The sequence below is a fragment of the Lipophrys pholis genome (assembly GCF_963383615.2).
Source record: "Lipophrys pholis genome assembly, chromosome: 5".
NCBI lineage: Eukaryota > Metazoa > Chordata > Actinopteri > Blenniiformes > Blenniidae > Lipophrys > Lipophrys pholis.
The window spans coordinates 30,025,442-30,049,523 of NC_137628.1; the positions used below are offsets into that span (position 1 = coordinate 30,025,442).

The 24,082-nt window shown below is 44.1% G+C and overlaps 1 protein-coding gene across 11 annotated transcripts in view; it reads left to right on the forward strand.

Moving 5' to 3' along the window:
• add3a (adducin 3 (gamma) a) overlaps positions 1–23,842 on the forward strand; it is a 96,742-nt gene extending 72,900 nt beyond the window's left edge. For 5 of the 11 annotated variants that reach the window (XM_080463516.1, XM_080463517.1, XM_080463515.1 and 2 more), the window contains 13 exons: positions 1,126–1,264; positions 1,838–1,989; positions 2,602–2,682; positions 6,201–6,350; positions 7,029–7,172; positions 8,085–8,183; positions 9,385–9,561; positions 11,635–11,892; positions 12,467–12,571; positions 13,667–13,753; positions 16,094–16,217; positions 19,082–19,174; positions 22,711–23,842. In XM_080463516.1, coding sequence (XP_080319642.1) covers positions 1,126–1,264; positions 1,838–1,989; positions 2,602–2,682; positions 6,201–6,350; positions 7,029–7,172; positions 8,085–8,183; positions 9,385–9,561; positions 11,635–11,892; positions 12,467–12,571; positions 13,667–13,753; positions 16,094–16,217; positions 19,082–19,174; positions 22,711–22,961 — 1,860 coding nt within the window. In that variant the 3' untranslated portion in view covers positions 22,962–23,842. The remainder of the gene's footprint in view (positions 1–1,125; positions 1,265–1,837; positions 1,990–2,601; positions 2,683–6,200; positions 6,351–7,028; positions 7,173–8,084; positions 8,184–9,384; positions 9,562–11,634; positions 11,893–12,466; positions 12,572–13,666; positions 13,754–16,093; positions 16,218–19,081; positions 19,175–22,710) is intronic. The other 6 variants (XM_080463520.1, XM_080463519.1, XM_080463518.1 and 3 more) reach the window with 3 other exon arrangements.
• The last annotated feature ends 240 nt before the right edge of the window (positions 23,843–24,082 follow it).

Consider the following 24,082-nt stretch of genomic DNA (forward strand, 5'->3'; position numbering starts at 1 on the left):
GGTTGTTCTCTTCATGAGTTTCCTTTCAGAATGCTTTTATTCCATCTGTGTCGAAGGTAAACTGTCCTTCTGATCGGGTGTATGTGACTGTTTGGGCGAGCATCTTGAGAATCCTCTGAACCGCTCGCAGCTTTAATGACATTAGCAGGTAGAGAAAGGTCGACTTGCCCCCTGAGAGGTAACTAGTAGAGATTATCAGGAGATATACATTCAGTATTATCCTTGTTTCCCGCTGCAGCCTGGACCTGGATGTTTATCTGTGTGAGTATTTAATGTCTGCAGAAACCTGCTGAATTCAGCCAATAACAGAGAGGATGTGACGTCCTCCGCCTGGCTGTGTGTTTATTATTCTACTGCGTCTGAGGGCTGCAGCGTGGCCACCGGGATTAGCTGCTCACACACTCTCAGCCTCTAACACAGGACCAATCCCAGCAGTGCTTGTTGTGTGGACAGCCAATGGAGACGCGGCTTCCCGGCGTTGAGATTGACACCCGGGCTGGATGTCTAATCTGTGATTAACACATCTCCCTCCGTCTCCATGTCCTCACTCCCACGTAGTTTCCCTCTCTCATCCCGTCATCGCCAATCCCCTCGTTTCTCTTTCTGTCTGCTGCCAAGTCTCCATCTTGTTGTTTTTTTAATCTTCGGTCACAATAGCAGGTTGTTTTAGTTATACAAGTTGAAGAGTACTATATTTATAATAATTTATATACCCACAGCTGCAGCACTCTCCAGCCTCAGGTGCATAACGCCACAATGAAATGAAATACAGTTTACACTCTTGCCAACATTAATGAAAAATCAAAAAAAACTAAAGCAGGAAGCTTATCTCATGTCCCACCTGCATGTTGATGAAATGTAGATTATTTTAAGCTTTTTTTTGTGTGTTTTTGTGAAACAATTGTGTTTTGTTCTGACACCTTTGTGTTTGGATGGCTTTCGAACTGTGGGAGGGAAATCATCAGCTCACACACTCTACCCTGAAAGGTTTCCAATAATCAAAGGCATATCGAGTCCATTGAACTAAGCTTACATAACTTAACCTTTGCTTTTGCTTTCCACTTTACGTTTAGTGACAGACGGAGTGGGATATTTTGTCTGATCTTCCGGTCTTTTGTCTCGCAGGCTTTCAAGGAGGAGTTGGAGAGTCTCATCCAGGAGCAGCAGCGGAAGGGGAACAACCCCACGGGGCTGCTGGCCCTCAGGCAGATCGCCGACTTCTTCATGGCCAGCTCGGTGGCTGGCTTCAACACTTCCCCTCTCAGTGAGTACTCGCTGTGCCGTGGCCCGTCGCCCCGGGCAACCAGACTCTGACCTTCAGCGGGGCGCCCTCGCCCGGGGGCGCCGCCACTTTGAACCGCACTGAAGAACAAAAGCGCGGCATCAGTACTGGCAGGATCCATACCCTAACATGAGCTTTGTGTGCCGGAGGGCATAAATACTCTGAGACAACCCAACCCCAGACTCCGGAAGAGCCGTGCATTTTTCACCGGGGTTTTGATCCTCTGAGTTTGTCCATATGTGAAGTCTGCTTCCAATCACGGCGCTGGAATGCACAACTAACGCCGAATTACATGTCAACGACGATCCAGAAGTTAAACCTAACCCAGCAAATACGTCCAAGAAAGTGTCGGTCTAAGCATTAAAAGATGGAGTGTTGTTTGCTTCCCCTCACTAAGTTAAGATTCAGATGCATCAAATCATTTTTATATAAACATCCAGATGTTGGGTACAGATGTGCAGCCCCGAGTGGTTTTCATGTGTACCACCTGATCTACAACAAACTTTTTTTATTTTCTTCCAAAATACATATTCTCCTCCTTCTCTGATCACGTAGGTCTGGGGATGGTGACTCCCATCAACGACATGTACGGCGTGGAGTCGGCCACGCTGGTGAAAGGCGAGAAGCTGACTCGCTGTAAACTGGCCAGCCTCTACAGACTGGTGGACCTCTTCAGCTGGGCACATTTCGCCAACTCCTACATCTCAGTAAGAGACCGCAGCACGCTCCAGGCCTCCAGGGGGCGCCTGACTTATTTTCCTCCCAGGAGCTCATGCAGCTCATTGTGGTCTTGAGTAAAATAGCAGCATGATAACACTTGTCTGCCGTGTTTTAGACGCCTCTTAATGTTAACAGAAGTATGAAAACATTCTTTCACGATATCTAAAATATTGTACAGCTTTTGATGTGTCCTTGGCAATATGCCATGAAACTTTTAAAAAAAAAACACAAGTCATCTGCGTACTTGTTTTTCGACAAATTCACCCCCAAAGGAACACTGTGATACTAATACTACTTCATAACATAGTACACTTTGACTATAACATCACAGGTCTCTTAGCTTCTTGTTCTGTCTGGTGAGGATCATCCTGAAACACAAGGATCTTTTTTACATCGAAAAAATGATCTGGCTTCACTTTTGAGTTCATTTCTGAAACTGGAAAAAAAAAAGAAAACTCCTCTACATTCTACATTAATCTGTGGAAACAATCGTCTGCTGCCTCAGTGACATGAGCATTAACTTTACATGCTGAACAGAATTTAGCAGATTCATTGGATTGTGTGCATCGCGCACACTAACTGACCTTTTCTTCTCCAAGGGCCGAGTCAGCAAAGAGCAGGACCACATCCTCATCATCCCCAGAGGCCTGTCGTTTGCAGAGGCGTCCGCATCAAACCTGGTAGGGAACGTGATCGAATGTCGTCTGTGCAAACTCAGTTATGTAATCAAACCTGATCATTTCATTTGCTGCAACGAGAAAATGTGAGGCTTCGCTTTCAGAACTAATGCTCCCCCACTCTGCCTCATGAACCTTCCATGTCTTTAATTCTGTGAAGGTAAATACAGGAGGTGAGTGTGATTTGATCCACATCCAGCCGGTCCCTCGCTCTCTGTGTTCATCGTGTTGGGTTGACCTCAGGCTGCCGTCTCTGTGTCGCTGGTTCGGTTTGTTCGTCTCTGGTTTGAGTTCAGAGAGTTTGCATGTCACATTACTGGGTTGCGCCGTGTCAATAAATGTGCAGTGTTGTGTATAAGAGCCTTCCGGCAGCCCCGTTTCCTCTCTGCGACGTAACGACTGTCTGGTTTGTTTCTATCTGATGGACTCGCGTCTCTTTATTTCTGCTTATTCTTGCTTGTTAGCGACTCTACCTCCTGCTTGTTTAATCTCAGGAGTGTTTTTGTTCTTAAAAAACTGTTTTTGGCAAAACTCTTGGGACTTTTTGTCAAAACGGAACCATCACATTGGGGCTTTTTACAGAAAGTAGTTTACAATCTGCTCAACTTTAATGCAAAATCTTACAAAAGAACAAGTGAAGTTTTTAGTTGGACTTGTTCGCATTCGGCCAATTTGATATCGACGTCAGTTTGCCAACTGAAAACGTCTTCAGATAGAGACGTGTGGCTGTTGTCTGATCCTGGAGGAACTTTGTGTTGGTTTTTTTCATTCCTGCTGTTGGTTTCGAGCTCTCAGGTCCTGGTGACGTCTCTGTCTGGAAACATTTCTGCAGATTTGTGATCTATCGCAGGATCCCACAAAGTCTACTACCTATGCTGGGTTCAGAATGTACCTCACACCCTTCACTTCCTCCAGAAATAATAATCAGTTTGTAATTTATCTATGTTCAGCTCGCCACGTAACTGCCATTTGCCCGTCCGCCAGTAGTTGGAGCTAGAGAGCCGTCAGTAGTAGCAAAAGCAAAACAACTGTGGAAAACCAAGTGTGTTGTCACACATCTAGAAAATAGAGACAAGTTATCAGGAAGGCTGTTTCTAATGCAGAGACCAGGCATGAAGACATGAAGATAAAGAACACGGATCAGTCGGATCGGATTTTGTGAAGCTTTAGAACCGTTGGAATGTTTTCAGAATACATTGAGCATGCAGGGATGCAAAATGTCAACTTAAGCAGTATTTAGTTAAGACACACTTTCAATATTGGTGATTTTTACATTTGTGATTTTTGTTGTTTTTTTAAATCACAAAGACATCAATTGCTATTTTCTCAAAAAGAAAAGAAAAGAAAAATGACATGCTGTTTCTAGTTTGTCCACCAGGGGACGGGATGTTTGTGGCCCTGAACTGAAATGAGTTTAACATCTGAAGCTTCTACATTTTAATAATTCATGAATCCTACAAATCTCTTCAGAAACTATTTGCTGATGTTATTTTTTCCTGCTGTTTTTCCCTTCATTCTTCCATCAGACCAGAGAAGAACCAGAATTTGTTGCAAATGATGATAAATTCCTCCACTTTTGAAAAAAACCCTCCTCTTCTGCTTTTATTATTAATCCCACCCTCAGACACGCATTGCCAGATCAATGTCAGTGAAATTTTGAGCGTGGAAGGAGCCAGGTTAAATATTAAATATAGTATTTGAAGAGATTTTAGGTATAAGAGACGTAACTGTGTCAGTTAGAAACGGCCTCTGTTCATCAGTCAGATTTGCTCGGGTGTTGAAGTTTGACTGAGGATTCCATCACGACTCTGCAGATCCTGAGACGCAGAAGAAAACCATGTAGCTGCTTTTCCCCCCGACTGGGTTTTGTTATGATGCCGGTCTGTCAGTCGTGTTTATTGGTCTGTGTCATCTCCTCCCTCCTCTTCTCCTCCTCTCTCAGTGTTTCGACCCGCCGAGCGCTTCACTCGCGTGGCTGATTTCCAGTGTTTAGAAAAGCAAAGAGATTGATTAGGAGGAATTCATGCAGGATAAAGACTGAGAGGTCCGAGTCCGGGTCGGCCGCTCACTTAGTTTCCATCCGTCTTTCATTGTCTCTGCAGTGAAGGTGACGTCTCTTCAGGTCTGTCTTCACAGTCTCACTGCTCTTAAGCTCTTTAGATCTCAGATCTTTATTAGAATCCGATGCTGCTCTGGACGTCACCCAGTCGAGGTCCGATTGGCTGACCGGCGTGTGGAGACGAAGATGTGATGGTTATTCACGCTCGACTGTCGGCTGAAGAGTCATTAAAGACTCTTTTTCTGTTTTTTTAATGCTGAAAGGTTAATCAGCACTCAGGACGTTCAGCTTCACTTCATCCAAACGAAACAGTCGCACCACCATTTAAAGTCATTCAATCTATTCAGATTCAGCTTCACCATTCACATTTGATCTAAGTTACTTTTTCAAATACATAAAATCTTTGTTTCCATAAAAGTCATAGTATTTTTTATCATTCGTTTCCTTTCAAAACATAATTTGCTAGATAACAGATTTTATGGTGGGGGAAAACAAACAAGACCTACAAATGTGTTATTCTGCAAAACAAAAAAAGATCATTAACAAACTAAGATTATCTGAGCAAAATGAAATGATTCTGTAGTTTTGTCAGAAACTAAGTTTGACACATGGTGATGAATACAGAGACAAGAAGACAAAAAAGAAAGAAAAAGAATAGATGAGCTTTATAATCAGGGTCACAAAGTGCTTTACACAGCAAACAACCAAATATAAAAGAGGAAGTTAAGCTGGTAAAATCTAAAACAAACATCATGAAAAGTGCGACTGGACACTTCAAACATTTGTCTTCACTTTTAAAGGGGAAAATAAAAAAAAAGTAACTTTGACTGGATGAAGCCGTTTGAGAAATTCCACCAGGAACTGCTTCCATTGTTTGATCAGAGGGAAACGTCTTGATGTCTCAGGGATTCCTGCAGATTCCCGATTCTTCCCTTTAGCAGTCGTCGTCATGGTTCCAGGGAACTCAGTTGCAGGAAGTGACCGTGTGCCGGTCTGGTCGGCCGCCGCAGCGTCCAGCCGGTTCAGGCTGACCTCCGGGTGTTTCTTTTGCTCTTTTGTCTTTATTTCCTCCTTCCTTCAGTTTCTTTCACTCCTCTTTCCTCATGCTCTTCTCTCTACTCTTATTTAATTATGTAGCTGCAAACTGTCTGATAATGAAGTTTTCATTGTAAAGGACATGATGTCCACTGTCCCTCTGGATTCAGCTTCCTGGTAACGCTCCACTTCGTTTCCCCGAGAATCGTTGATAATGTGATTTCTGTGGTGGCGCTCATTGATCTCCACCTGTTTGTGTCTCGTTTGGAGGGTGATTTATTCTTCCTGTGTGCAAAATGTCCATCTTTTTTCTTTTTTGGTGTTTGTTTCTCTGTGCTTTCCTGTTTTTATCTTCCTGTTTTGGCGTCTTTTAACACTTCACATTTTAATCGGTCCTGACTTTTCCATTCTGTCCTGGTCTTCCCAGGTGAAGGTGAACATCATCGGCGATGTGATCGATCAGGGCTCCACCAGCCTGCGAGTGGACCCGGCCGGCTTCAGCCCCCACGCTGCCATCTACTCCATGCGTCCAGACATCCGCTGTGTCATCCACATCCACACCCCGACCACGGCAGCCGTGAGTCCAACTCCCATACGACCGTATCACAACACACTGAATATCCTGCAGGTTGTTTAACTCTTCTCATGGCTGCAGCAGGGAACATTTGCTCACTGGAACATTGAACAATGAGCATGAAATCAACTGAGACTTCAAGAATTGTAATTCTGTTTTTAAATTACTGAAGAATCTGTGACATGCCACCAATCCATAAAGAAATCTGTTAAACAATCAGTTCTTTGTCATTTTTATGGGATTTCATGGGAGTGACATGGATGAAGAGTCCTCACAGCTTCAGAAATCTTCATCTCTTTACACTTTGACTCAAACCACCAGCCTGATGTTTAGAAGTTGACGCTCACCAACAACCGAGCCACAGCCACTCACTCATATCTGTAGACCTGCTTTTTAGGGGTTTTTTCTCCACATGAATTTACATTTATTCTAGAAATTCTACACATGTTCTGTCATTATTAAAGGTTCATTGTGAAAAATAAAAGAATATGACTGAAATGCACCTTGAATGAAATGATTACCTGTAAAGCGCTGAGTAGAGATGCAGTTAGATTCCACAGAAGCACACAGACTCCGTCCTGCATCCAGCAGAAGTTTCTTTTTCTTTTCTCTTAAACCTAAAAGCTCCGTCACAGCTTCTGATCTCTCTCACGTCTTTCTTCTCACCTTTACCGTCTTCAGGTGTCGTCCATGAAGTGCGGCATCCTTCCCATTTCCCAGGAGGCTCTGACCCTGGGCGACATCGCCTACTACAACTACCAGGGCAGCCTGGACGATCAGGAGGAGCGCAGGGAGCTGCAGAAGGCTCTGGGACCCACAGCCAAGGCAAGAGGGCCGAGGAAACTCCACACAGAGGGAGAATTCAGCTACTTAGAAATCAATCTATCAATCAATCACATTTAAGACACGACAGTGGACCGAAGCGCTTTACTAACTAATAGATAAAGATATAAAAGAAACCAAATGTAGTTAAAACAAACTAAAATGGGATGAAAATGAAAAAGAAAGACTCCAGTGTCGACAAAGTGCAGTGAGAATCTTTACTGGGAACAGAGGAGTGTTTATACCTGATATGATATCCTGTGAAGTAAACTTAAGAAAAACTTGGTTTGATTTGGGTTTTTCTTTTTCCTTCACTTATTCAAAAAGCAGACAAAATAATCATGAGGGGAATTTTCCAGAAAGCTTTATGTAGTTTTGAAGCTCAGACTAATTTGATCTTAAAGTGCACACATGATAGTTTCATAAATATCTAAGAGGGAACGTGTGTTCTGCGTCTCGTCCTGCAGAAAGAAAAAGGAGAAGATTTTCAGAGTGGAGTTTTTTAGAGCAGGAAACAGTAAGAGGACAGTCCATCCAGCATGTCCTGTTGAAGCGTCGCATGACTGAGCCGACTGTGTTTAAAGAAAATCAGAACATCAACAGATAAATAAATAGGAATGTGAGGAATTTGCCATCTTGAGTCTGTTGTCATGTCCTGCAGCCGTCACCCAGGGGCTTTTATCAGATATTTGACTTCTTTGTTTGAGTCTTATCTACCCAGAACGTCTGTATGCGTACATACACGAGTTCATTTCACCGTAGACTCAGCTGAACTATCATAAGACGACTCCACTTTTCCCGACCTTTGTCCTGGAGGAAACTCTGAATGTGAAATTATTTGCTCACTATTGACCCTTCACGTCATCATACCGTCGCGTCATGATCACCTCTAACAAGTCACTCGTGTCTGTGCAGATCTTGGTGCTGAGGAACCACGGCGTGGTTGCTCTCGGGGAGACCATCGAAGAGGCCTTTCACTACATCTACAATGTCCAATACGCCTGTGAAATCCAGGTAGGAAGCGACGCCGCCGGTCTCTCCGAGCTCCCCTCGGCTGCTCTCTCCTTTTACCCCGACTCCATTCCGACAGCAGGCCATAGCTCATAATCTCTCGCCATGTGGAAAATGTTGGCAGAGCACAGTTGTAGTCGGGCCATTAGGAGTTTGAAGGAGGAAGTAACAGTCGGACGAGTTGACGTTGGTCTAAAGTAACTTTAATTGAAGGGTGTAGTTCCTACTTTGACTTTATGAGTCAGTGAAACAAACAGAAGTGCAGATGGCAGAAAGGATTTTCAGAGGTGCAGAACAGCCTCGAGAAACATCCAAAGATTGGAATCAGCATTCATTTCTGGCTTGCATTAAGTTTAAAAATCACATTGACGTGTTGACGTGATGGTACAGTTGCAGTGGAGCGAGAGCAACTTCAAGTCTCTGCCTGTTGGCCCTCGCTGTAGGTCAGGGGTCACATACAGCCTCCGTGGATGGACAGTCCAGTACAATGAAAGCGTGTTCTTCAATAAATACTGACAGCTGTCACGTTTCCACCTTGGCTTAGTGTGTTCTAAAAAGAAGGTTCACACCTTCTGCTCAATGGAGGTATTTTGAAATCTTCTTTCTCCATTTGGTGAATTATTCTAGAACACAAAATCAATCTTCAGAATATTTTTGGTTTGTCTTTAGCTTCTTTGAATTTCTGCTACAGAAACTAGAAAACCAGAAACAGAAAAAGCTTAAATCTAGAAATATTTGACCTTTTTTTAAAAAAGTGAACCAACGCAGGCAGAATAAAAGTAACGACAGCGTCTGACAGAAAGTACAGTCTCATGAGGCGTAAACTCAGGATCTCCCTGCCTGCTGGCTTTCTTTGTGTTTGTCTTGACTGGTGGATGTTTGGAGAGGAAGCTTTGTGTGTCGCCTCTCCTCCCACTCTAACAGGCAAACCAAATCTCCGGATTGACTCTCCCTGTTCAAGCAAAAGAAAACATTAATCCACCCTGCAAAGCCCGGCTTAATTTCTATAAATAAATCCCCTCAGACATGTTTGTGGTATGTCGTGCACTGTATACCCTGTCCTGTGACGCTTTGGGATTTGAGGGTTTCCCCGTTTTGGTTTTGTTATTCGGATCAAATCTCTGCAACCTCATCACAGGAATTCTGAACGTTATTAGGCGTCATTGATCCAGCAGCTCACCGGTCTCTCTCTCCTCCGTCGCAGGTCAACGCTGTTTCGTGTGCTGGAGGAGTGGACAACCTCATCGTGCTGGATCCCCAGAAGTACAAATCACGAGTGTTTGACGTTGCCTCGGCGTCGGCCATCAACATGGGCGGTCAGTACAAGTGGAAGCTGGGCGAGCTGGAGTTCGAGTCTCTGATGAGGATGTTGGATAATCTGGTGAGTGTCACAGCCAGATGAGTCACTTCAGCTCAGTAATAACGTGCTATTCTAACGGATTTGGCACTGATCAACCTGAATAACACAAACTTAATTAACTTTACATCGTATGATTACATTTGTTTGTTTTGACTCAAGGTCACGATCACCACGATGAGTGTTAACATTTCTTCATGAGTCACAATTCAAAAGCAGAGATACAAAGTTATTTTCTAATAAACATTAGCAATAAGTGCATTATGGCACTAATAATAATAATATGATAAAGTTATAATTATATAGAACTTTTATCTGTTATATAACACCTGTTGGAACAAACTTACTCATTATAATTACAGTTAATTTAGTTTCACTGTGTTGTGTCTTTGGGAAGCCGTACAGAAGAAAAACGATAAGAAGTTTTGTGTTTTACTGATCATCACACTTCTTCTTCACCACTTTATCATGGGGCAATCAGAGGGCAAACACACTCATACGTAGGGGCAATTTAGGTTGACCAACATATCTCAAATGCATGGGGGGGTTTTGGTTGTTTTTTTGATTTGGGGAGAAAAAAAAGACATGTAGAAGTAAAATATGCTGAAGAACTGAACACAGAACGGCCCCAGAGTCCCTCCCGGGTGAACCACTATGACGGATGAAGAGAACAATGAGTTAATTTGAGCAGAGTTCTCTCCTTGAACAAGCTCATTCCTAAATCATTAATACAATATACCAGAGGTGACTGATCACCGGCTGTTCTGTCAGAATGAAGGGATTTAGTGTGACTCCTTAGAGCCATGCCTCACACTTCACAGGTCACACACTCCTATCAGGTTTTTAATTCCACTACTCAATATGAAAAGTTAGAAAGCTTTCAGTCGCAGATAGTAGTTAAGCTCTAAAACGGCATTAGGACAAACAGAACTTGTCAAAACTCTGTGGATCTTCCGGCGATAGACTGCTGATCCCTAACCCTAACCCTAACCCTAACCCTAACCCAATTCCTAACCCTAACCCTAACCCTAACCCTAACCCAGCGTGAACGTAATGTGCAGATGTGTGCGACTGCTCCTGAGTCTGGTCTCTGACAGAAGAGTCGTACAGCAGAAGACCAGCGGAATGTGTGTGTTACTGCATTTGTCATGTTGTCTGGAATCCTCCAGCAACAAGAAAATCGCTGCTTCACATCACTAACAAACGTGGCTGTTTTAGTGTCGTCTCACTCCGAGTTGGTACCGTCTGTCCTCCTACGTCTCTTCATGTCGACCCTATATCACTTCTTTCACACACTTTTCATCTTCCTCCTTGCTTCCCTCCCATCTTCACTCTATGCCCCCCCCCCCCCCCCCCCCCCCCATGAATCATTGTCCTCCAGCTTACTGGAGGCCTGAACATCTCTGCTTTCATACCGTCCCCCTCTTTTCTCCCACACTTCATAAGCACTGCATTTGTCTCAGATAAGCTCTTGGATTGAGGACAAAGCTCAGACACATCCAGGAAAAATGGGCAAAGGAAACACAAGAGCTTTTCTCCAGTTGAAATGCAACAAAACTCTTTTCTCTTCTCTTTGTCCGTGTAGAATAATGTGAATTCAAAAGCAGGCAAGAATCAATTCAGCTCCTCTGAGATGAAAGGATGGTGATGAAGGTCAGGAAAGGTCAGTTGTGACCGAGGGGGTGAAAGAGAATCTGTCGAGCCAAATGTGGAAATCTGTCAGAAAAACAACAGCAGCACAGAGTGAGAGGAAACGGGTCTGTGAGAGCAAAAGACGCGTGAAGCCAAAGTGAAGAGAGGAAGAAGAGGGATGAGGAAGAGCAGGAAATGGCTCTCTGACTCTGTCCTCTGTGCTGTTAGAAACCCTGCCGTCTCAACACTGCCTGTCTCTGTTCCCGCCGACCGTGAAGCGCCGGCAAAGCCACAACTACAGGAAGGGAAAGTCACATGATGATGTGGCAACGCCAGCAAGTTTACTACTGAACTACATTTTAATAACATATGATGTGAAAACGAGAGCCGGCCTCCGTGTTGCTGCACCGCCGAGCAAACCAGCGTATTTCAGACCGAAGTAGTGAAACAGATCTGCTCCTCCAGGGCTACAGGACGGGCTACACCCACCGGCACCCCATCGTCCGCGAGAAGCCGAGGCACAAGAGCGACGTGGAGATTCCCGCCACCGTCACAGCGTTCATGTTCGAGGAGGACGGCGAGGCCACGAGGCTGCCCTTCAAGTTCCTGCAGCAGCGGCAGCAGAGGGAGAAGACGCGCTGGCTCAACTCCCCCAACAGCTACACCAAGGTCAGCATCGAGGGAGGAGAGGACCGCTACAACAGCCGCACCACCACGGTGAGTGTGAGTGTGAGTGTGTGTGTGTGTGTGTGTGTGTGTGTGTGTGTGTGTGTGTGTGTGTGTGTGTGTGTGTAACTGGGACATTGACAGTAAGGTGTGTTTTCTAGCAGTTGGGGGCGTGAGGTTGAGGCGAGGCATTAGAGCTGAGCTCAGCAATAAGAGGTGGTCGTGGTTTGGGTGGTGCAGCGGGTTGCTCTCCACTCTCGGGATCCCAGTTCGATCCTCCTGTACGTGTGCTGGAGCATCCTTGAGTGAGACGCAGAACCCAAAGTTTCTTCCATTGAATGCTGCAAACTCAGCCTGTCATCAGGGTGACCTCTGGTGGTGAAACATGGAACTACAGCTAGTTTTGTTTTGTTTTATTTTGTTTTGTTAGTTTTTTTGCATGGAGGCGTTCAGGCAAGTGAATGATTGAAAAAAAAAAAAGTTTTATGTTGTGGTTTTTCTTGACTTTCAACATTTAAACAACATTTAAATTAGTTCAACTGCAAATCAATTAAATTTTTTCATGTGTGTCGGTTGTATTTTTGTCATGAGCCGTTTTGATTCTAACATTCTTTCTTTCTTTCCTTCACAGTGGATGAAGGCGGAGGAGACAGGCACCCCGATCCGGATCGAGGACCCCAATCAATTTGTGCCTCTGAACACGGACCCAGCTGAAGTGCAGGTCAAGAGAAACAAAGTGAGTTTGCTTTTACTCAGCATGCATGAAGTTCGCTGATTATTTGACAATTAGTTGAATGAATTTATCAAAAGATAACAAAATAGATTTCTAAACAGCAAATAGAATTGTATTAAACTGCTGCATTTTGTCATTTGTCACTTATTATTCATACATTGACTGTAAATGTATTTACGTGTGACGCTGATTCTTGTTTCCTGATGAGAATATTTGTTGTCCATTGTTCCCTTTCTGGGTTTGGACTTTGCTTCCTTCCTGGATTGCTGGATTAAGTCTGATCCTGGGGTTTTTGTTTGTTTATTACACACAAATCACAATCATCTCGTGCCTCTGGCGTTGACCTCCTGCCCTGCTTTGTGGCTCCCGTCCCCTGAGAACTGCTCCTCCACCGACTTGATGAGAGATTTAATATCTGGAGTCTGAAGAGAAAATGTTAGATTACATTTGGCACTGCGCGGATAATTTGGAAGTGGTTTTTCTGGCCATATTAGCAAGAAGATTAGGATCAAGGATTGAATTAATCATTACAAAGTGTAACATCTGACTTTTCTGAGTGAAGAAAAAGAAAATGAACAGTTCACATGATTGATTATTAATTCTTGGAGGTTTCAGGCAGAATCTGATCTCATGCAAATGTGATGGAAGGTTCTTTGGAAAAAAAAACATCAGAAAGGAAATTAGGACAAATAGAAGTCTTCATTCATCATTCATTCATTTCCTATGTGCTTTATCCAATCTAAGAGCTTTAGAGGCAACGTGAGCCGACGGTCGCTCCAGACAGGCAAACAGTGCAGCTGAAATCCTCCAGATACCAGAAGGAAACACCACAGCCACCAATCAAAAGTCATGGACTTTAGAAAGGCTGAAATGTCGGGATGCAGAAGATTTTAAGTTCAACAGAGTTAATTTGTAATGTTTTGTTGGTGTTAATATTAAATATTGTCATTAGAAACCAGTGATTGGTGGGAGGAGCCGAGTCTGAACTGCAGCTGCAGGTCAAACACGAGTTTGAAAGGGAGCAGCCGTGTCGTAGAGTCATTTTTCACTCCCTGTCCCGACGTCCTGATGAGAACTTTGCGTTTGGTTGGGTCACAGATCAGAGAGCAGAACCGGTTCGATGTCATGACGTCTGGGCCGCGCTCGCAGCACCTCGCCGGAATCCCTGTTGACCCTCCACGACGGGTGAGAATCTCCTCTTCCTCCACTTTGTCCAACTGCAGACACATTAAGAGTCTGACTGCAGGTCAGGTTTTACTTTCAATCTCACTTTTACATATCTTCTCTTTTTAACATAAAGAATCCAGAAAGTTTAGTACAACCATGGTTTCATTCATGCAGATTAAAAAGGTGCAGATTAAAACAGCTTTTTTAGTTTTTTCTCTCAAAGTCGTCATCAGTTTACCAAGATCACACTAAACCAGCTTCTCTCGCTTAGAAATCATCCAGTGTGTCGTCACATTAATACAGTTTACAATGAAAGCATGAAAAATGGGATTGTCGTGAACATTTTTGCCGGCTTCTAACGTTCATGATTAGTTTTAACTTTACCCATTTTGATTTTCAGAAGCAACAACATGAACAACAGTACAGAATCAGAGGCTTCAGATTTCAGCTGATTTATAAAAATATTAACTTGATTTATTTAGCACTTTCAGGAAAACTTGTTACACAAAATGTTTTACAGTGAACATGTCTTCACATTTAGAATTATGTGTGTGTCTATTTATGTGCAGTGGGATGGTTATGTCCCACTAAATGCAATGAAAATGTCTTTATTTGTGTCCTGACTGAGCTGTAACGCAGATATTCTGTTGTTCAGGTTGAATAAAAAAACCCGCACTATCTGCCAGAAGTGCTTCACAGATGACTAAACTTAATTGATCAACACATTTTGTCAACGGAGGCGTCAGGAGGCAGAACTGAGGAGATAATCATTCATGAAAACAAGCGTAAATAGAGCTGAGGCTCCGTTCTCACTGCAGGTCTCCATGATCAGTTCAGATTTGTTCACGTGGTCGTTCACCTCACATCTTAAACTCGGCCTCTGTCAGGCTGTCGTGTGAACGTCATCGGACCGACGGTTTTGGGCCCCGGAGCGCAGAACACGACGTGAAGTCACGCCAAGCGCGCTATTTATGCATGGCACGCCGGTCAGCACCAGGGTTGCCAGATCTGAATCACTGTTTCCAGCCCGAACATCGTAAAACCCACACACCTCAATAAAAACCAGCCCAAACCTCAGCCTGTGTAGGAATCATGTTAAAAAAAAACTAATTGTTATTTGCGTGATAAAGAACACGTTGTAAACACATAAATGCATGAAATTAACAAAGTGTAACGGTAAGAGAATTTGGCTCCACAATTAGAAGATACCCGCCATATCTGGCAACACAGGTCAGCCTGTAGATTCATTTTCCAGTGGTTGAATAAAATCATGAGAAAAAGAAGAAGAAATAGAGCACCGCTTTTATTCTGGCGGAGCTGCTTCCTCTGGCGTTTATCCGAGACGTCAGTCACACGTCAATGACGAAGCAGTCGCATGTTGAACAATATCTGATATTGGACCCAGGCCTATGAAGGAGGCCTGGGTCTGGTGGGAAAATCAGGAATAGCAGCATTTCACATGGTCACTAAACAGGTCGGATGTGAGTCACTGTGAGCAACACGTCATAATCGGGTCGCATTTCCCTGCAGTGTGAACGAGTCCTAGCAGTGGTGAAAACAGATAAAACTGTGTAATGACTCCTCTTGAGCACTAGGGGGAGACAGTCGAACATGCTTCACAAAACCAAACGGCTCTTGAAAGTTGCACATAAAGACTATGTCAAAATGCGGCATTCAACTTAAACACATGGCCTGAGGTTATACATACAAGTTAATATATTTACACCCTTTGATGCTTTTGTGGTCGCTGTTTTGTCTTAAAGGATCAGGTGCAGATTAAAGTTCTGGTAAATATCCACGTGTTCTCTCATTGTTCCTTATTGCAGTGATTTTTCATTCATCTACTTATTTCATAATCTTGTTTTTGACACTTTTGTGCACATTTAACAAAAGATACACTGCATGTGTCCATTAAATATGACCCCTATTCACAATAAGTCATTTTCTCCATTTTCAGTTTAGATGCGGTTGCACTCCTTTTTGCACTCAGTTTCAGAAGTGTGACGATTCGCCAGAGCATGGCTGGTGTTGTTTACGCACACAGATCCCAGCAGACATGGAGTGTGTTGCGTGTGCATGAGTTCGGGTCGTAACAAATAATCACTTCATACACGTAATGAAGGCAGCGTTGGCGAGTCCATGTGGGACGTGTGACGCTCTGCTGCTCTGTGGTTATGTGAGCAGCATTATTCATGGAGTAATGACTGGCTGTGCTCCGTCTTTTGTCTTTTCATCTGTGGAGACATGTTTTTTTTGTGTGTGTGTGTGTGTGTGTGTGTGTGTGTGTGTGTGTGTGTGTGTGTGTGTGTGTGTGTGTGTGTGGTTCAATGCTCACTCCTGGCCCTGTCTCCTCCCCAGCCATACGTTCCCACAGAGGAGGACCAGATGGCTCCCCTCCCTCCCAACCCCTTCAGTGAGCTGTCAGCGAAGGAGATGGAGGAGTACCGCAAGAACGTGGAGAGGAGGCAACTGGGCCTCACCGGTATGACACACACACACACACACACACACACACACACAGATGATTACATGTACTTAAACAAGCGCAGAACCTTGTATAAACACTTTAAGCTGCACTCAAAGCAGACGATTTGTCCCTCAGCCTGTCCGGCCAATCTGTGAAGGTTCACTTAACCACTGTGTATTGATCAGGCTCAACACAAATCTGATCCAAATCAATACTCAGGCCACAATTTAACTGAGATTAGTTGGAGTTTGTATGAGAAACCAATACTGGCCTGTCGAAGCAGCTGCACTGCAGTAAATTGCTCCAACACAGAAGCTTTTGTTTGTGTCGTTAATGGATTTTTCCAACATTAAATATCACATTGGGGATTTTTTTACATTTGAAGTTGCACTTTGGTTGTAATAACTGCTGCTGGTCCAACATAAATCCATTGTTTCAGCTCATGTTCGCACATGGTGCAGTGAATTCTCTTACTGGTGTCTGAGAATTAAAATGTCATCCCCCCACAATCTCTCTCGGACCAGCGGGACCATACTTCTGAATGTTATCAGCGACGCGTCAATTTGTTTAAAAGGCTTTGGGCTGTAGAAAAGATATAAGCCTGAAGCGCTCATGTCCGGTAGGTTCTTAACAACCTGCTGAGAACAAAACAGCTGGAGCAGATTTCAACTGGAGCTTAAAAATAATCAGGATTTCCTCAAATTTGTTCTGCGCCCGTTCCCCGCTCCTGCGACCTCCACTGGCGGATTGATTACTGTACATCTGAAGTGTGTTTCTGCTCCGGCTCATCTTGAAACGCTCCAGAACTGTTGCACCATCTTCCCACTGGACACGATGCAGATGGTATCAAACAAACCCACCGACAGCCTCCTAATTTCTAAGGCGAGAGCTTCTCCCCACAAGCTGCACGGCTGTGTTCACCTTCACACACACACACACACACACACACACACACACACACACACACACACAGTAGTCAATGTTAATCATATTAGCCGTCCGTCTCACTGCCTTTCACAGAGGTAGGGGACAGATCAATAGTGAACAGATAGTGGGGGGGGGGGGGGGGGGGGGGGGCATCACATCACATTAGACCAAATTAAAATGTGCATGCGGAGGTGTACATCGGCAAAGGTTGTGTGTCCTCGATTGTGTGTGTGTGTGTGTGTGTGTGTGTGTGTGTGTGTGTGTGTGTGTGTGTGTGTGTGTGTGTGTGTGTGTGTGTGTGTGTGTGTGTGTGTGTGTGACTGAGATGGCAGACCGAACAGACAGCAGGTTTCACACCCGCCACATGAGTCCAGTCCGTTTCGTCCCCCACAGCCACATGAGTCCCCGGTGACCAATCTGGATGCAAGCTGGAGGCCGTCTGGAACACACACACACACACACACACACACACACACACACACACACACGGTTGACCTGTTGTGTGTATATCAATGTCACAGTCGCCAAAAAGCTCAACTGCGATCCTTCCTGCACACACGGTGAATTGTATAATATGTATTTACGTTGCAGCCGTCAGGAAATCATTTTCCATCGTGAGAAGCATCGTGCAGATTTCTACCACAGTTTCGCCACAAACCGATTCGTGCGAACGTCAACTTGTGTTGCATGCGACTCACTTCTTCTCCGTGCAGCCACACATGTGCAGCACATGATGCATCAGCCTGTTACACAAGCTTCCTCTGAGACAGCTCAACGTGTTTCCTCCAGCCTGCTAGTGGAGGCCTCAGAGAGCCACTGCACTGTATTTACCTCACACTAGTCACGGTTTGAACATGTCCTGCAGCTGACTCAAGCTGCTGCTCTCGTCAGGTGAGATGCTCAGTTAGTCTTTGATTGTTTGAAACTGAAGGCAGGAAAACGTTTGGTCCTGTGAGGAACAGAGTGAAGCCGACGTGTTGAGTTGGTGAAATGTGTCCAGGTTTATAAACTCAGGAGATCATAGAGATTATACGTACAATGCTGAATGTAGAAGAAGCAAAACTGGAGAAATAGTCATAAATTATCAAAAAAAAAACGTACTCGAGAGATCACTTAAGAAACTCCTGCATGACCAACTCTTGATGAAGTTTCATGATTACATCTCATATAAAAAAGGAATCACCTTCAGCTTTACCTTAGAACAGGATATATGGAATGATGATCGTGTCAGATAAACTTCCTACTTTAAGCAGCTCTGAGTCATAAGGGATCTGACTGAAACCAGGATCCACCCTGAACCGGCTGGTAAATCGGTTTACAGCGACCGGTTCACCTCAGAACCCAAACCGCCGATACTGTCACTGCAACACAAGCCTTGTTTCACACGGACATTATTTCATTATTTGATGTTCATATAAAACAAATCACGGTACAGTTTCACTGAGTCGTGGCTTTTAATATAATCTCCTTACCGTGTCCTGTCATCATTATTTGATGTATATGTAATGTATATGTAACAGTCCGGACACTTTGAGCGCTTCGTGTGGCAGAGTCACTTGTTTTTTCCGTCCGGAGCGTCCGTCTGCTCGCCGCTCATGACGTCACGGCGCCGCCCGGGAGCTTCTGATGGCGTCCTGATCAGCAGACAAGGATTTTGGACATTTTGTGGAAAGAAAAAAAAACAAAACAGCTGTGCATGGCCTGATTCTAACATGTGTGTGTTAACACTAATCTCCCCCCCCCCCCCCCCCCCACCCAACCCTTCATCCCAAATCCCTCCAACCTCTCATCCCACTCACCCCTGCTGTCGTCCCTCCACTTCCACCCCCCCCCCGTACCACGTCGCAATCCTCTCATCTGTCCCCCCCACCTCCTCCTCCTCCTCCTCCTCCTCCTCCTCCTCCTCCTCCTCCTCTTTCTCCTCCTCCTCCTCTTCCTCACCCTCCCTGCAGATGGCGAGCACGAGCTAACCTCCGACGACGGCTCCACTCTCTCTCAGTCTCTGTCTCTCACCCAGTCGCCGCAAAGCACACCAGCTAAAGAAGGTATCACTCACTCCCCGAGAGAGAAAGAGAGAGAGAGCTTTCCTTCTCTTTTGTCTTTAAAAAAAACATGTTTGTCCCTGTATGAGCATGAGCGTGCACCTTTAACGAAACAAGAACCTGACGACTGGTCTTTGCTCTAAATGTCTGTTGTACTAATGACTTCCTGAAAACCAAAGCAACAGAGGATCCCCTCACATCTATGGAGCTTTTATTATTCAAACGGTCACTTCAACTGTTTTCAAAGTTCAGGAGCGTCACAGATTATTATTTTGTTCAGGTTTTCCTCCCTCGTGCATTTTGTGCATTTAGAGCCTGAATGCAGGGAGGAGGAAACGTACTTTACAGTACTGTATTCTGTATGTGTGTACATACAGAATACATACAATGCACTCTACAGTGTATGTGCATACATGTAGTTTAATTTCCCTCTTGGTTGCTTCGTGTGATGACGAGTGTTTGTTCCTCCTGTGTCCTGCAGGCGGCCATGTTGGCAGAACAGTAGTGTCACATGCCTGCTGGGAACTGGGAAATGGGAAACTATCAAAGCTCCCAGTTGCATGAGAAGCAGGAAAGTCACCAAAGGAATTTAAAGCAGATTTATGCTTATGCAGAGGTGTTTTTATGTATCTGGGCGAAGATACTTCTACATTTAGCTTTTTTGGTTATTTTCTAACATCAAATCAGACAAAACTTTCTCTCTGTCACTCATGATAAACAAAGTTCTTTCTGTTTGGTAAATGCTGGAATAATGAGGGAGATGATTTTTAGACAAATATTTGGTGTGTTTCTTCCGTCTGATCAGATCGTGAACAGAATTATACAACCTCCTATGGACGGCAGGGATTATATTCAGCCTTTTGCCTCCCTGTGTAGATGCTGAGTGACTTCCTCTCCTCACCTCTGCCCCTCAGTACCTTTGTAGTTCGACAGTGATCAGATGAGTTTCCTTCCACTGATGGTCCTCACAAACATATCAAAACTGTCGCTCGTTAGATGAATTGTGTGCGAACAGTTTAAGTGTAACTTACATAAGAGTTGTTGATCATCTCATTCTTGGTTGTGTAACTTCTGGCACAAGAGGAAATCGGCGTCTCCTCAGACGCACTCAGAACTATTGTTAAAAAGAAAAGAACAAACCTCTCCTTTAGATGTCATACATCACCGAGCTGCCGGAGTGGTAACTCGAGTACACAGTATTGTCACAACATGACATGATTTCTTGCCTCCGGCTGGAACGTGGACGTACAGTATTGGATCTGTTAGCGCGTCAGTTCTTGTGCGCGACGCCTAAAGCGACTTGGAGCGCCTCCAAGGAGCACAGAGATCCCAGAGGGTCTCTTCACAGGTCGTGAATAATAGGATTGACTTCCTGTCGGCTTCCTTCCAGCACAAACACACAAAAACCCACACAATAACAATTAACCCAGGACAGCCCCGCGGCTCGGGGGACACATTAGATCTGACACTCCCACCGGGAGCTCGGCCAGTGGTGCTCCAACCTTTTCAGTGTCACTTCATGGTTAGTTTCTTCTTCTTCTTCTTCTTCTTGTGCAGAGACAGATATAAAGTCTCTGCTGTTTTAGTGTTTGAGAGCGTAACTCTGCCGGTGGCCTGGAATCTCTAACCTGCATCTGTCATCCAGAGACGAGGCTGCGGCGGCGCCGGACCCGTTACGTGAGCAGTCATTAAGGGAGTGGGTGCAGTGGCTTGGTGGAGTTGAAAGGAGGACGCGCTCTCTGGGCCACCGGGTCACCAGGGGGTTTTTAAGGCGGGGATGTTATGAAATATTCGGAGCACGGGGACAGAGTGTGACTGCCTGGAAACGGAAGCTCAACATCCAAATGTGGTGCTTTCACCGAGAGGGGACAGTGTGTTTTTAGATATTCTGCAGAAAGTTCAACTGCGATGAGGATTACTCTGCTACTCAGGACCTAATCTGTTGTATCGCCACCACTGAGATCCGCCCTCAGCTTTGAACAGTCGGCAAACTACGAGCCCGTTCACCTCTGCAGCACGTCTGACGTCCTGATCCAGTTCACTAAAAAGAAAATATTACTTTTTTATTATTATGCATAAAACACTAGTTGTATGCAAGTTGAATCATTGCTAATGAGGCTCATTCAAAAACACAAGTGTCACGATAAAAGTGTAAAAAGTATTTCAGCTGTGTAACTAATGTCGCTCTCAATCACCTGACCAGGATTACTTCTGGGACTCGTTTTTTAAAGTTTGTACCTTCAGATCTAATCTATCGGCAGTGTCACGATCAATTGCAAATGTCTCCATGGTGGGAAGTATCTTATCTTATCAGAAATGTAATACTACATGTGTTTTTGTTTTCCCTGTAAAAACTGCTTGTGAACAAATGAACACTGCCTTAATATCAGGATAGAGTTTTATAACCAGTCTCAGTATCTTGCTGACATTTTGCTCTTCAGGTCATTTTATCTTTTATCAAGGGCAATGAGATGTTCTGACTTCAACATGATATGTTGTCAGAATTCTAGTATTTGCAGTACTTCATTTGTATTTGCAGTACTTCCTGTGGTGGTCTGCAGGGTGACCGTCCAATCAGATACGAGCCACGCCTCTGTAGCTTCAGCAGGTCAAACACACACTGGATATTGAATGAGTGACAATGATTAAAACAATAATAGTCAATAGAGGGCAGAGCCCTGGAGGACCGTTTCTATTAATCCATTAAGACAATGCTCGCCTCTCTCTCTCTCTCTCTCTCTCTCTCTCTCTCTCTCTCTCTCTCTCTCTCTCTCTCTCTCTCTCTCTCTCGCTCTCTCTCTCTCTTACTTTTTAATTAATATTGTTGAACGGTTCTTTACTTTTAGCTCCTGGACCTGATGAATGTGACACGTTAGTGAAGTCTCAGTGAGCGTTCTGCCTGTTACATGTAAACGGTTGTAAAGCTGCTGGTCCAGCTCACGAACCGCATGTTGTCTTCAGCATTATTATTTCACCAAACTCCTGTTTACTGCAGGAGGTGCTGATCGTTACCCCTGGATTAACTCGGTTCTCCTGACACCAACATGTTAGGAGCCTTTACCCTCGATCTGGAGTACCTGAGATACGGAAATTATATATATGAATATTTACAGAACATACAGAAATATATGATATATTTTTCTTTTTTTATAATTTTTTTATTGTATGTTTTATATATATATATATATCTATATATATATATATATATATATATATATATATATATATATATATATAGTGTGTGTGCCTGCACCTTTATACTGCCTCTGTATCAGCAATATTACATGAACATGAGGTTTCTTCCTCAGTAATGTATACATCATTGTCCATTACTCGCAGGTATTCAAAGCATCATATAAACATGTTCATGTCGTCACATTAAATCCCAGTTTCTCCAAACGATGTATATCTGAGCCATGCCTCGACACAAACAGTGAATACTAAGTTATGAGACACCCTGGATGAAGGCCTTGACGGCCATCTGATAGCATCAGTCCTCCGATAACCCCCCTCCCCCTCTCCCCGTCTCCCCCCTGCAGAGAACCACACGGGTCTGATGAACGGCAAGGACGGCCACGGCGACGTGGACGACGAGCTGTCGAGGCGCGTCAGTCAGCTGACCACCAGCGTGGAGAGCGTGGAGATCACGGTGCGCTCCGGGGAGAAGATCGAGGAGGCGCTGTCCCCCGAGAGCTCCCCCTCCAAGTCGCCCAACACCAAGAAGAAGAAGAAGTTCCGCACCCCGTCCTTCCTGAAGAAGAACAAGAAGAAAGAGAAGCTGGAGGCCTGAGAGCAAACGGGAAGTCTCGAAGAAGAAGATGAAGAAAGAGGGGCGGCGGGAATCCTTCTCTGTTCAATGTTTTTATTTTGTCTTTGTTTAAATGTCTTTAATTTTATTTTAATTCTTTTTTTAACAAAAGATTTTAATGTGCAAAAAGAAATGATTTAATTAAGAAAAAAGGTTTGTAAGAAGAAGGAGTATTTGGGATATAAATGGGGGGGGGGGGGGGTTCTGGGTCCAGGTGATGACATGCAGCAGGTGTCGTGGGGCAGTTGGGGGCAGTTCAGTGTGGGTGTGTCAACTCACCTGGTCACCGTGTCATTTGAGGCCATTTGAATCCTGAATAACCGGCTCCTCCTGCGCTTTTTGTTTTTTCTTCCCCTGAAAGCTGAACTGGAAACCACTCTGTGTTTTTCTTGCTTTGAAATCCAATTAAATGAAACGATTGGATTCCAGCGAGTGTCGTTAAACTGCACAAGTTTGAAATGCAACCTCTTCATGTTCTACTCAGCCCCCTTCCTTCTTCCTCTCGTTTCTTTTTTTTAAAGGTTTTTTTTTTTTTTTTACATCTCTGTCACCCGACTCTGAGAGGCCACATAACATTTCAAGTCACACTGGAAAAAAAACAACAGAAAATGCTCTCAGAAAAAAAAAAAAAACCCTCCGCAGGGGTTGGAGTTGATTTGATTGCAAGTGAGAGAAGTTTTCTCTCACTTTCTCGTGTAATTCAAGTTATTTCAGGCACAAACCTTCAGCTGATCGCTGCTGATTTATGGGGCAGGAATAGAGAGAAACTCAAAATATTTATGTCACATTTTCATTTCTTCATCTCAGTTTGTGTTTCGGTTTTTTTCTTTACTTTTTTTTTTGCCAAATTTAATTGAAGAATGAAAAAAAAAAAACAATCTAATTTTATTGATTGTGGTTTGTCATCTCATGAAATTTGATCTTTTTTTTTTTATCGAGCAGGAATTTGGTATTGGTCAACTGTTTTGTACTCGTTTCTAAGCTTTTTCCAGAGAATCCCGACGTTACGCATGTTTTCTCTCTTTGCGGAGGCTGAACTCCTGTAGGGATGCCTGATTGCTCAAAGTATATTGTAATCTTCAGAGTACATAAAAGTTACTATA